The 13382-nt window shown below is 42.7% G+C and overlaps 1 protein-coding gene across 3 annotated transcripts in view; it reads right to left on the bottom strand.

Annotated features, from left to right (window-relative positions):
• The window catches only part of ATP11A (ATPase phospholipid transporting 11A), a 912970-nt gene that overhangs the window by 204141 nt on the left and 695447 nt on the right, over positions 1-13382 (bottom strand). For all 3 annotated transcript variants that reach the window (XM_078657659.1, XM_078657658.1, XM_078657657.1), the window contains exons 16-17: positions 11229-11302; positions 8835-8938 (exon numbers count right to left, since the gene is read on the bottom strand). In XM_078657659.1, the coding sequence (XP_078513785.1) occupies positions 8835-8938; positions 11229-11302 (178 nt within the window). The remainder of the gene's footprint in view (positions 1-8834; positions 8939-11228; positions 11303-13382) is intronic.

Below are 13382 nucleotides of genomic sequence, written 5' to 3'. Positions count from 1 at the left end.
GGGCACTTCTCGATTAGGGATCACAGATACTAAAGATCTCATTCCATCATTAAATGCTGGCATTGGTAGAGCGCACAGCTATCTCCAACGGAAGTGTCCCGGCGCTGTCCGTATACCGCTTAGGAACCCTTCCTGGCTTTTCCCTGTGAAATGTCCACTCCTGGGCACCCCCAAGGTGAAGCCAGGCATCCCAGCGCTGTTGGGGCCGTTGTGGAGATTAAGCAAGCTATTGCCCAGAGTTGCAGAGTGGGACCCATGATTAGAATAAGCACCGAGGCGAGAATTATCAGGTCCGAGGAAATTCAGCCCAAGACCCGCCGAGGCGGGTATTGAACCCTGGTCCTGGTCCAGACCTCTGCATCAGGGTCTGCCACTCTAACCATTTGAGCCACACTTCTCCACTTTGAGCCACACTTCTCCACATCATTGACAAAGCTGTAACAAAATCAAAGCTGCCGTGTATGTGAAAATCTCAAGAGTCGCTAATGCACATATCATGCCTGTGTCTGCTCCCCTTAGCCGAACGAAACCAACTTTCATCAAGTTGCAAATTTGTTCCTGATGGCAAGCAGTAATACCCTGGTTAAGTGGCAGCTCAATTACCCCAGCATGCAAGAGAGTAAACTTTTTGAGACCACTCTTAAAATAGTGGGACCACTGAAAGGTGAAGGATATACTATCTCCAAGATCGCTCTTCTTACAACTTACCAGCTATCTTCAGCCACGCTTCAAGAGGTCAACTTGTGAAACCACCCAAAAACTCATTGAGGGGCATGACCAAGGTACTCTAATTAGAACTCTTTTGTACATGGCTATTACATTTTATAACACAGGTTTCAGGGTTAAATATGTACTTTATAACCCCTCCTCAAGAGGTTCACTTTCAAATTGTCCTAAAACCTTTTTGTGGGAATATCACGGGACAAGGTCAGATGACATTTACAGATCTCCTTTGCGCACGATACTCTCACTTTACAACTTGGTCAAAGGGTCAATAACCCGTACTTACCTGTACTAGCGAATTGCACTTCACTGTTTCAAACAAAGGGCCCATATAAAGTAAATCTGGCCATGTAAAATACAGGGAAAGTGCCTAGTAGCAATCGGGGCTAGCGAGTTCTCATTATTCAAGATTTATTACATCCAACTTGCGGGATCCCTTATCAACTGACACCATGTTGGGAAAATGTTTTAAAAGTGTTTGGACTCAAATTCTAGATGAGTATGTTGAGATTGTCTTTTTATAACTGCCTTTATTGGGGGAATGTTTAGACTGATGTTCTTTGAAAACATTTTAATCACTTTTTACAATTGACTGAACCAGACATGGTGTTTTTAAAACTGTAATGCAATGGGTTTCTTTTGAGGGAAAATGATGGGGCAAGATTAGGCTACCTTTATACATCTCCTTTGCACATGACTCTCGCACCTTACAAGTTAGTCTAATGTGAACTTACCTGCACTGGTGAACTGCAATTTACTGTTTTAAACAAGGGGCCCCCATAAGGATAAATCTGGCCTCAGTAAAACACAGGGAAAGTGCCCAGGAGCAATTGGGGCTTGCAAGCTCTTATAGTCCTAGAATCATTACATCCAAATAGCAGGGTTCCCCTGCTACTGAACGTACGGTAGGAAAGGGTTTTTAAAGGCTTCTGTCTCATACTTTAGTTGAGCGTGTTGAGATCGTCTTCATAAAGTCGTCATTTTGAGGGGCTTCTTAAATTATTTTTTTTGGTTTAAACAAATTTTAATTACTTGTGACAATTGAAAGTACCAGCTATGGTGGTTTTAAAATTGTAATGTAATGTTTTGTATTAACTATGCAAAATAAAATTGATTTGACTTGAGAGCTTAAACCCTTGAAGAGGCTACAAGGCAATCCAAGTTGTTGGGTGCTTTTCATAGACCAGGTTGTTGGGTGATGAGTAAGAACCATATTATTAAATGTACTTATTTTTCTTTGTTCGATTTAAGGAGCATAGACAAGTTCCAATATGCCTCTGTGATGAAAATGTCTGCATATGACAACTCTTTTTGGCTGGGCTGCTGCTGTACAGGATGTAAGTGGTTCTGTTGCATCCTTTTACCTGAAGCAGTTTCAACTGCCAACAATTTCCAGAACGGAATAGAAAAAACATGATCCAAGAGGCCGCATCAGGCCACCCTTTTCAATCTGCTGCAGGTATACATAACAGCCTCGCCTCCTTCTAAAGTTAATATAATACATTGGTACAGAGAGAGATCAACATATCAAACTACAGCTGTTGTTTACAGTGCTTCGAAGCAGCAAGTCAGTATGTTCACTGTTGCTGAGAAGGCTTTAAAAATATGACCCAACGTGAGCCATGGGAAAGAAAGAAGTCGGGTTCATGTATCTCTAGTCTGATCACCCATGACATTTTCACCAGTGTAGAAGGTGCTCGCGCTTCTGGACATGTACCACAACATTCATGTACAATAACCTATTCGATATAATTAGGGCTCCCGGTTTTATGGTATTTATTTTTTTGCCATTTCCGTCTGTATTTATCCATATTTATTTTTGGGGCATTTTTTCTGTATTTATCCACATTTATTTTTGCCACAAGCAAAAAACGACGCTACAGCTAGTATTTTTCCACATTTATTTAAATTAACAATGCACACATGCGCTCAGTTTTTCACTGGTCAACACTATACATTCATCTGAAAACTTTGCCATTTGCAGAATGTCCCAAATATGCTTAAAAGTGCTATCACAAGCCATTTGTCTCAGAGCCTTGCAGTTTCTGTCATAGGCAGAGTGCCACATCCGCTCCCTCACTGAACACCATACTGCCCCACTGAGAGAAATTCACACTACCTTCAACTACAATCCAATTTGATCTACTATAAACACCTGGATGCGACTCAATTCAAATTACGAACTAGGCAAGAGCAATATGCTCCCTAAAGGAAATAGTAACAACACAGTGGAAAAAGCAAACATTCACAGGGAATGAAAGATTAAATAATGAAATATAAGCAGGAAAAACATGGTGAATTTAACGCTTTTACACTCACTATTCAGAAATCAGTGTGTGCTTATGCCAGAAAACTACAGGGCCCAGAAAGGACCCATTTTAATGTCCACTGCTTATGTGCTTACAAAACGTAAACATTATTGTTTAAAAAGACCACATTCATGAACACAAAGCCGCCGTACACATTTTGTTTTCCAATCTACCCATCAACCAGGTATTACTGTACCTCTAGGTTTGGCGCACATCCCCACCAGGGGAAAACAGTGCTTCACTGGCAAACTCGGTAAAGTAACACTAATGTTTTTGGGGTTTGAATAAAACCGATCTGGCCACTTTAAGAACACTCCGTCTTGCTTTACTTAGTTATTGATTTTTCATATTTTAAACCTTTATTTCCGTGGCTGCACTTTGGAATAGAAAAATGTCAAAACGGCATTTCCATCAAAAGTGGTTTTCTTTTTTGCATCCATTTCACAGGGGAGCAATGAACGTCAGGAAGAAATAGAGGGTGAGAATCATTTCTTGAGTCACGGTTTTCTGTAAGTGAGGAGGAGTTAGACAGACAGAGAGGGAATAAGAGTAAGAAAGAGAGGGGGGCAGCTGCCAGCGGCAGAGCAGAAGAAGACACCTTCCTTGTCTTGTCTGGGCAGGCAGCAAGAGACGGAGACTTTTTCCTTCTCTGCTTCCCCCTGTAATGCCGAGCCTTCTCTGCAGGCCTTGGAAGTAGGGGCGTGCCGTGCCCTGACGATCCCCCCCCCCTCACCACTGGTCTTGTTTCCAGAAGTTTAAACTGGGTGCCCAGTAGGTTTTTTTCTTCTCAGATCTATAAGGCGAAACAGTCTTTCACGTAAGTCAACGTAGGCAGTTCTTAAGTCATCAAGCAGATTTATGAACATAGAACAATAAAGGACGTGTATTAAAAACAAGGGCCTTTTCTCTACGCCTCTCTGCTTCGAGTCCTTCGGCACCTCGACTGGGGACAATATCGACGCTATACATCACAAAAATGGCTGAACTATGGTCGGTTCCTATTTTCACCTGCCTGTACCGTATCACGGATTTGCAACCGGAGGCTAGATGAAGATTTGCTTACTGCTGTTGCTCTGGCTGTAACTTAAGCAGTTCGCAGCGTGGGCGTGGACTGTAAACTGGCTGGTTTAATATACCGCACCAGCCCTTTTTAACCTACCACCTGTATGTGCGTGCATCGCAAGCTGCCCTTGTGAAAACCAGTCTACAAGGAAAAGACGGGTGCTGGTGCAATCAGCAGAGGCTAAGGGTGAAAGAACATCAAAGCATCATTAACAACTAAACGGTCTTTCAAAGACCTGTGAAGTACTCAGGTGCGGCTGAGTGTGTGCCCGGGAAGCTGTCTCAGCCCGGGCTGACACCTCTTAACCCTCTAAGGAGGGGGAAGACACCAGATGGTAAATGACAAAATATACTAGTATTTTCCCATTTTTATATATAAATACAGATAAAGGAAAACTTTTTTTCGGTCTGTATATATATATGTAAAAATCCGTTTAAACGGAAAACCGGGAGCCACAAATATAATACAGTGATACTCTTATCGCTATTACCTCTCAATGTTCTAACTGTCATGTATTCTGACAGTTATGATTTAACAGGAGCCATCTAAAGCTCGTACACAAACCCCCAATCCAGGGACTTCTTACGGATTTTGGGGGCCCTAGACCAAACATATTTTGGGGGTCCCTGTTCGGAGCAGCTTTGAATTCATGATTCACTTTCAACTCTCATGCCCTCTTTGGCCTGGTCACAGTGCACAGGTATACCCGGCCACATTGTAAATTAGTTTACATGTAATATTCAGGGATAGTGAAGTGTGGTTCCAATATTGTAACACAGCAGCGGCTCACTAATATTTCTGCAAATAAAGGAACTTTTTATGGATGTTGCATGAAACATATACACATTTCTTTGTAAAATGTATGTAAAAGACTTTCGCACATCACCCACATTCAAAATAAATGATAGGAAAATTGATTTAAAACAAACTGTTTAAGAATTATTAAAGGTTGTCGGGTCAACACTCTCTGCAGAACAGATCTGGCTCTACCAGGGGGCCCCATGAAAGACCAGGGCCCTGGGCGAGAGCCCATGAAAGACCAGGGCCCTGGGCGAGAGACCACGTTGCCCATGCGTTAAAACGGCTCTGCCCCAACCCGTGCTTGGGTTGTAAAATAATAAGTGTTCCAGGACCCAAGATATTTCTCAGGAGGCCCCTGAAGCGTGCACTAACTACGGTCCAAGACAGCACTGTCAAACACTAGTACCAACGATACCCTCTTACCACGGCAGTCCTTAAATATGACAGTTTGGACTATACTACTGCAAGAATGGGATCAGCACCGTTGTATCATTACCTTTTAATCGTATATTGGAATCCTGAAAACATTGCCCACGTGCTAAAAAAATAAAATAAAGTGACATCGCAACAATGTGGTGGCCTGTCATAAATGTGTGCTGGTGTTATGAAAAAAATTGCAATACTAGGCACTGGGACAAATTAAGAACAGCTTCACCTTCAAAAGGGCATTCTAGGACCACAAAGGCAACTGGTATGACTTCTCTTCATTAAAGCAATACTACAGGCCCACCAGTGCATTTTACAGTCATGCTCAAAATGTGTCTTTCACCAACTTCCAATGTTAAGAGAATCTCCAGTGCACCACAGTCCTGCTCACTCGCTGTAAATCAAACCAAAGGATACCGCCGGCTGAGCAAGAAAGGATCAATCCGGCGGGAGGAAAGGATGCAGCTAGAACTGAATTTTTCTTCCCTGCTTTCTTTCTTTTTCCCTGTTTTTCAGTTTTTCTCTTCCTCCTTACCTTCATTTTCTGTTTTTCCCTCTCATGCACTAGGCCAAAGTTTGGTAAGGAAAATGAATGCTGGGTCCCCAAAAATGAGTGTTGGTGGGCCTCACCTGCAACCATCGGCTCAAATTAAGCACTGGCATGCCCAAACAAAAGCAGTGGGTGAATAAGAGCTGAATCAAGGAACATGTCAGACACACCTGAAGGGAGTGACCCGGTCGGGTAAAAAAGCTGCATGCAGGGGTCTGCCAGGAGCACGCAGGAAAAACACGGCCCAGCAGAGGAAAGAGAACTGAATAAAGGAAAGCCAGTCCTGCTTCAAAGGAACGGCCTGGATGGAGGTAAAAGAACTGCGAGAGTCAAATGAAAGACCAGTGACAAGAAGCACTACTTCGTGAATGTTCATATCTGTGAAATGTAATGGGCTAAGTCCAACAATGATGGACACCCACATTAGTCAATGCTTAAAGCCCGCTATGCAACAATAACCAGTGGGTGTAAAGGGATTGAAAACCAATCCAGGACATGTATATCTGTGTCTATGTTATGTGTTGTATGTTGGGTGGTGTGTAGAATGTGCTGTGTGATGAAGACAGATCCTGTCAGACAGCTAACCCTAGGTGAGACCTAAAAACAGTTTATTGTTTTGGGGTAAATAAGAGTCCATAAAACCACTTGCAGACCGAAAAGCAGAATGAAACCTGTTAATCAGCAATTAATGCTGGGTTCACCAGTGAGTAGGGTAGACCTGAGCAAAAGACAGAGATGCATACTAAATAAGGGATTCTATTATGATATTATGTATCACTAGTACTGAACGTGCTAACATTTGAAGCTTATGTATAAAATGTTCTCAATATATGACTATAAAAGATGGAGTAGACAGGGAGCGAAGGGGCATTTCTATTCGAGAAGAAGGACATTCAGAGTACTCTCGGGGATATTGTGGGCAACCATTTTCCACCTCTCCAGACTTCCTACGTCTGGGACTGGGGGAACCCAAACATGAAAAACATGACCCATAATAGGGAGGAAACTGATTTGAACATTATACGATAGCCACTAATCCAATGATAGGCTCATGAGAAAAGGTAAATGCACCAACGATGACCTAATAACACTGGCGATCAGGGGGCTAATGTTCAAGGAATAACTAATGAAAAAACAAAAATGAAAAAGAGTCCACTCTGAGTTACAAAATAAAGTGCTAACCTTCCAAAAAGTGACTAATCCCAAGCGAACCATTTGGTTACTAGCATGGGAAAGCAATGGAGTTTCTTAAAATGTACCTCACCCACCAAAAGGTCCCTTGGTGGCATGCTTCATCATCGGGTTCTTCCCGCCCCCCTGCAGGACGGGGCGTGCTCCAATCAATGGATACGTGGGTGCACTTTGAAGTGAAGTGAAGTTATGTGTATTGGTGTGAGAGTGGAAGGTTCAGAAATGAGTGAATTAAAAAATACCTGGCTTTATGGAAAAACTCAATTTTAATGCTCCCTTTAGCTGGTATTGTTAAAAAAAAGTTGGTAAAGTGGAGGGGAAAAAGTTTTAATGAGCGTCTCCCTCGCTGGTCGACATGTTTCGAAGCCTACCCCCAAGCTTCTTTTTCAGGACCAAAACCAATAATACCTGGTACCACTCTGACTAATGCCTAGTGCTGTTAGCCTGTTAGGTGTTTTGATTTAATAGAATTCTGTGCAAAACATTAGTTCAATACCTACTTGGTAATATTATTAACAGAACGAATAAGCAATTTCTTAATTGACAATATTTTAGGTTTCCTAATTGGACCCCATGAGCTTCAACGCGGGAGGGGAGGAGCGCTTGTAGTCAAACATTCGTCAAATCATCTCGCTCACCATAGAGACAATGCCGGCCCTTGGCTCCATCAAACCACTGTGTGGAATAACTAACTCATCCCAAAGTCAATGACAGGAAAATTCATGTGTATATCTGGAAACCAGTTATCAATGATACGCGAAGGGAACAGCAGCTATTTTGTGCCTAATCATATTGAGAGCATCAAAGCTCTGTGCAAATCCTTTACACAGACGATCTTATGGAGACCTAGATGATTTGTAAGCGGAAAGTGGCAATCGAACAAGAGGATGCAAGCACTTCAGGAACACACTAAACAGCGGTGGAAATTTCAGATGGACATAAAGAAGTTGCTTCATGTTTTATGGTTGACTATTGAATTGTATGATGCATCCCATTCTCCTGAAAACAATATAAAGTTTCAAACAAAAACATTACTGCTGGAATATTTCCCAAATGTAGTTTATATGGCCAGTTGATGATGTAAATGTGGGATTCTTGTAAAGCGCACTGTTACTCTACCCGAGTGTCCTGGCGCTGTAGACCGCTGGGGAACCCGTCCTGGTTTTCCCTGTGAGATGGTCCCTTTTCTGGGTATCTCCAGGGTGAAACCAGGCATCCCCGGCGTCTGTGGGGGGCCGTTGTAGAGATGAGGCAAGCTTAATGCCCAGAGTTACCGAGTGTGTTCCCTGGTTGGAGTAGGCACTGAGGCGAGAATTATCGAGTCCGTTTACCCTGGTCCAAGACCCTGCCGCGTCGGGAATTGAACCCTGGTCCCAGGCCGTTCCCTGCTTACAGGTCTGCCGCCTCTAACCAGTGAGCCACACCTCTCCGTTCTCTCCATGATGTGTTTTAAAATACATTTTCAATAACAGTATACAGAGTCCTCTTTCCAGCTTTGAATATGAAGCCAGGTGAGTGTTAACTAGCTGTTTTCATGCCAACTATTACCCAATCAGGAGCGCTGAGAGACACTTTCCAATACCAGTACATAAAATGTATAGATCATTCCAATTTAGGGATCAGTTTAGGTACATCTTTCATCACGTCAAACTACAGCCACTTAACAACAAACATTTCTATATTGTGGGCACACCGTATTAAAAGAACTTGTCTGTGGCTCTGTAGAAGATAGTAGGAGTAAAGATAAATAATGATGCATTTTTAATCTTACCACTGCATTACGCTCAACCCTTGATCGGATTTGATCCACTTTGCCCTCTCTGACTCTGGGAAAGATGGAGGAGTCTGCACCTTTGCAGAAGAGGAAAATATCACCTGCAAAAGGAGAATGGGGAACTCATTCCAATCTGATGTTGGGTAGTCATTTTAAACTGAACGGCAAACAAATTAAATAAATTAGACAGACTCGTGAACCAAAGATTGCAGACATTTTTTGGAAAGGAAGTAAGAAAAGTTCATAACAATAGTTCTCCGGACAATTACGTTCACATTTCCCTAAATTACCATAATTAAATTTCCGTTTTTATTTAGCATTGAGCCGCTCATTGTTCCACACACAAGGTGATAAAAACACATTTGTACCAACCAGAAAAAAGGAAGGAAGAAGACTGGTGTATTTGCAGAGGATAATAGAAATGGAAAAAATAAAAATACAAGTACAAATAAAAAAAATATTTCAACCCAAGTTCAGAAACGTACAAATTCATCTGGACACAGAGTCTTGTTTGCTCGATCATTCTTCAGGGGCAGAACTCGAACTTGAGATAAGTGCGGGTGTAGGGTAGATCACTGAGAAGTCCTTCTAAAGAATATTTTGCATTACAAAACAAGTATGTGACCAATAGTTCATTGCAAGAGCGAAAAATATTGCTTAAGGGGCATAAGAAGGACTGGGTACAAATAATTTCAGAAAGGGTGGATTGTTAACTGCGGGCTAGTGGAAAGTGACAAAAAAAGCCATTAGGGGCAGCACTGCATCCATTTTTGAAACTCAAATAAAGCAAAAAAATATGGGTCTGAAAAACGCTGTCCTTTCAAAACAGTCTCACTTGCATGTAGTAAATGCCCACAAATGAGATTACAGCTGCTTAAAACAAATATTCATTTTTTCAAAAATGCCCCCAAAATTCTGCAAACCCACTACTGGTATTCCAAATGACCTGAAATCTTTCCTTGTGGGGTGTCTGCTGGCACCCGTGAGGCTCAGGCAGCTTTGGTGCTTGGTGTCAAGTGGGGCGGTCTGAAGAGGCACTCTGACGCCGGGACACTTTGCTGTTTACCCTAGGTGTATTTCTTTGGTCAAGAAATACACTTTCTAGTCTTAGGCAAAGAGGGGTGGTAGGATTGCTTTGCTAAATGTCAGTCCCAGGCACTGGCTAAGGTCTGAAGATGTAACTGTTACTTTAGAGGCTGGTAGGATCCGGGCAGGGTGGTTGGCGAGTGCAGTGACTGGGGAGGCGGTAGGAATGCGAATATAGCAGGTTACTATGCATGCTATTACATCGCATTCCATTACAGCGCGGTAGTTACAACGACCGCGTTGTTAGAATGCGATACCTTTACATCGCTTTACCTTTAGATCGACTTGCTATAGGGGGCGCGCTGAACTTAGGAATAGTATAATGTACTATTCCAACTCCAGCGTGCGCAACAGTAGGGAAGGTGTTGGAATAGTAAATTATACTATTCCTTAGGTTAGAGCGCCCCCTACAGCAAATCGATCTGATGACTTGCGACGCAAAGGTATTGTGTTCTAACAACGAGGTCGTTGTAAAGACCGCGTTAATTAAAAGGAACGCGATGTAATGGCAGCGCTGTAAACGCTGTTTCCCAGGAATGCTGAGGGGAGTGTGGCAAGCTTTCCCTGTTGGCAAGGACCAAGCTGCGTTCCTGCCCGCAGCCGCTGCCCTCCGCAGACAGCCCGGGAGGAAACACAGGCCCACTTCTAATGGCCTAGAGGGGTATCTCAACTGCCCCCTCGCCACAGAAACCACCCGGGCCACTAATAATCAGGGACTGAACGTCTTTCCCAGCAACATCTTTCCCCTGCTTATGCCAGAAGCCATTTTGAGGGAATTTACTGTTTGTGCCTCCACTGCTATTGCTATAAGGTTCACCCTGGCATTGGATCTCTCCATCTCTAAAGCTAACTGATGACGCCTATTGGATGGCGGGGGAGAGGCCAGTGGCATGATTACCTCCAACTGCAATGACAAACACATATGGATTCAGAAATGTGGGCAGCCTCGACACTGCATGCATTTCATGTTCGGGTGTGGAACAATGCTACATTGCTTTGCGGAACTCCTGTGTCCACACCCACGCTCTGCTGAGTGATAGCGTCTCACACTTAAAGGAGAGAGAAGAATATAGGGAAACCAATGGCAGCAGGCCACCAAAGCACAGATGGCAGGGGGGAGAGAAGAATATAGGGAAACCAACGGCAGCAGGGCACACAAAGCACAGATGGCAGGGGGATGTGGAATTTAGCAGTACACTGTCCAAATCAGCATAACATAAAACGTAGCATACCCTAAAAATACTAAAATGCCAAAAAGTGTTACATAAAACAGTGCTACTAAAATGCAGAATGTGATAATAGTACCTGCAGCTGATCTCACAATAACACTCATTCTCCTTCTTACGGAATCGAAACTCAAAACTTCTAATAGTTCAAACCTGGAAAACATGAAAAGATATGTGCATTTTTAACAGGGTTCTCAATTCGTTATTTTGAATATTAATTTGGAAGTTGTTAAATGAAGCACTACTGCGTGCTTATGTAACTGATGCAACAGTGATGCATAAGATAAAAAACGGTTACGATAGTATGTTCAAATACAAATTATACACATAACAGTATCCATATACTCACATTTACTCATTGAAATAAGTTGCATGTTAGTAATCAAATGTACTTGTTAAAAGCTTTGGGTAGGTCATGTATTGTAACCTGGAAGTATTATGTCACTGGGATGTGGTAATGGCATGTAGAACGATGTGTCTTGGTTTAGCCAGCACTGGCAGTTGCTGATCCGGTTTTGCCAGGATTGGTCGCACTCATATTCTTGAAGAAAATAAATAGGAAAAAAAGGATTTTATGGAAGTATGTTATTTTCAAGGAGGACGAGGACGGGAATGAGATGTACCCCTAGGAGAACCAACCGTGATAAAAAATGTGTGGGCAGACAGCTGAACTCGTAGTGGAGACGTCCAACATGAGTGAAGGAGTTCGTGAACCTGGAGTCAACGTCTGGATCATGTGGATTGCGCTATGTCAGTAAGTAGGAGAAGCGTGGAGATGTTATGCATGTAAATAAAAGAAACTTAGGCCATTCCGCTGCGAGGGATGAGTGCATCTACAGGCACAAGAGCGCATGGCACAAGTGAGGAGATCATGTGAAGGCACGAGCGAAGCACAGCATGAGCAAAGAGTGCATCCGTTGTGTGGCAACAGTCTGAGGCAGCAATACGGAGTGCGGCAGGCAAAGTGGAGCGTGTTTCGCGCGTGGTCTTTCGAACTACCACACGTCTTGAGGGGTTGTGGTTACGCGTACAGTCCTGTGTGGAGCACATCTGGCTGCAGGGTGGAGACACTCACTGTTTTGAGATAAGCTTGTCAAAGGCTGCAGTACAGGCGTGTTGAGTTGTCGGCACCGTGTCTTTTTGTGTTGTGGTTGTGAGTTAAACCATGCAGGCCATTGCAGCTCCGCCTGTTTTCCTTAATGCCCCAGGGGATCCAAGTTTGCCATGGGAAGATTGGCTAGAAGCGTTCGAGATCTATTTGGAAGATTTAGGGGGAACCCTTTTTGTAGCCAAGAGAAAGTTGGCTTTGCTAAAACATATTGTGGAAGTAGAGGGGAGGAACGTATTGAAGACTATACCATGTGGAAATGCTGAAATAGAAAAGAATGGAGAGTCAGATGAGAAGGATGAAGAGGATGATGTATACAGTATTGCCATGAAAGCATTAGAAGTGCATTTTGGAAAGAAAGTCAATGTGCAGGTGGAGCGTCACAAATATGTTTTCACAAGTGAAAGCATCGAGTGAATCAATGGACCAATGTGTAAGCACATTGCGTACATTAGCTGTCATGTATCATTTCTGTGACCTTCATGAGGAGATAAGAGATCAGTTAATTAATCGTTCAAAAAATATGATGGTACAAGAAAAGTTATAACGTTTGATAGATCCTTCTTTCGGAAAAGCCATTGCAGTTTCTAAACGCATGGAAGATACATCATGTTATGTGAAAGAGTTTGAGAAAAAAGGAGGTGAAAAGGTAACAGTACCAGTAATAAATAAAGAAAAATACAGAAAACGGAAGGTAAAAGGAGGAAAAAACTGCGAAGGAGAAAACAGAGCACGTTAGGAGGAGCATAAGACATATGTCATTTTCGAGTATTAGTCTTGTAATCAAGGCCAAATGTTTTAAATGCAACACAATTGGGCATTTTCCAAGGATATGTAATCACGGGAAATTTCACGGAAAAAGTAGTGTGAATTTTGTATAAGGTAACACCAGTGAAGTTGAAGAATGTTGATCTGACAATGACATTGAACTGCTAATATTGGATGATATCACAAAAATTGCTCATAATCAAGAGTTCATGATGGTGGAAACGGGGGGAAAAAGTGTATATGTCGGATGATAAGCAATACAGTACTCGTAAACGTAATATGTCAATCAATGGAGTTCTGGTGCAAATGTGGGCACATTCAGGTTCATGTACACTCATTGATCAAGGAACTCGAGAA

This window comes from Lissotriton helveticus, chromosome 8 (genome assembly GCF_964261635.1).
Source record: "Lissotriton helveticus chromosome 8, aLisHel1.1, whole genome shotgun sequence".
Lineage (NCBI taxonomy): Eukaryota > Metazoa > Chordata > Amphibia > Caudata > Salamandridae > Lissotriton > Lissotriton helveticus.
The sequence above is the reverse complement of the archived record's forward strand: the minus strand, read 5'-3'. Positions and strand labels throughout refer to the sequence as shown.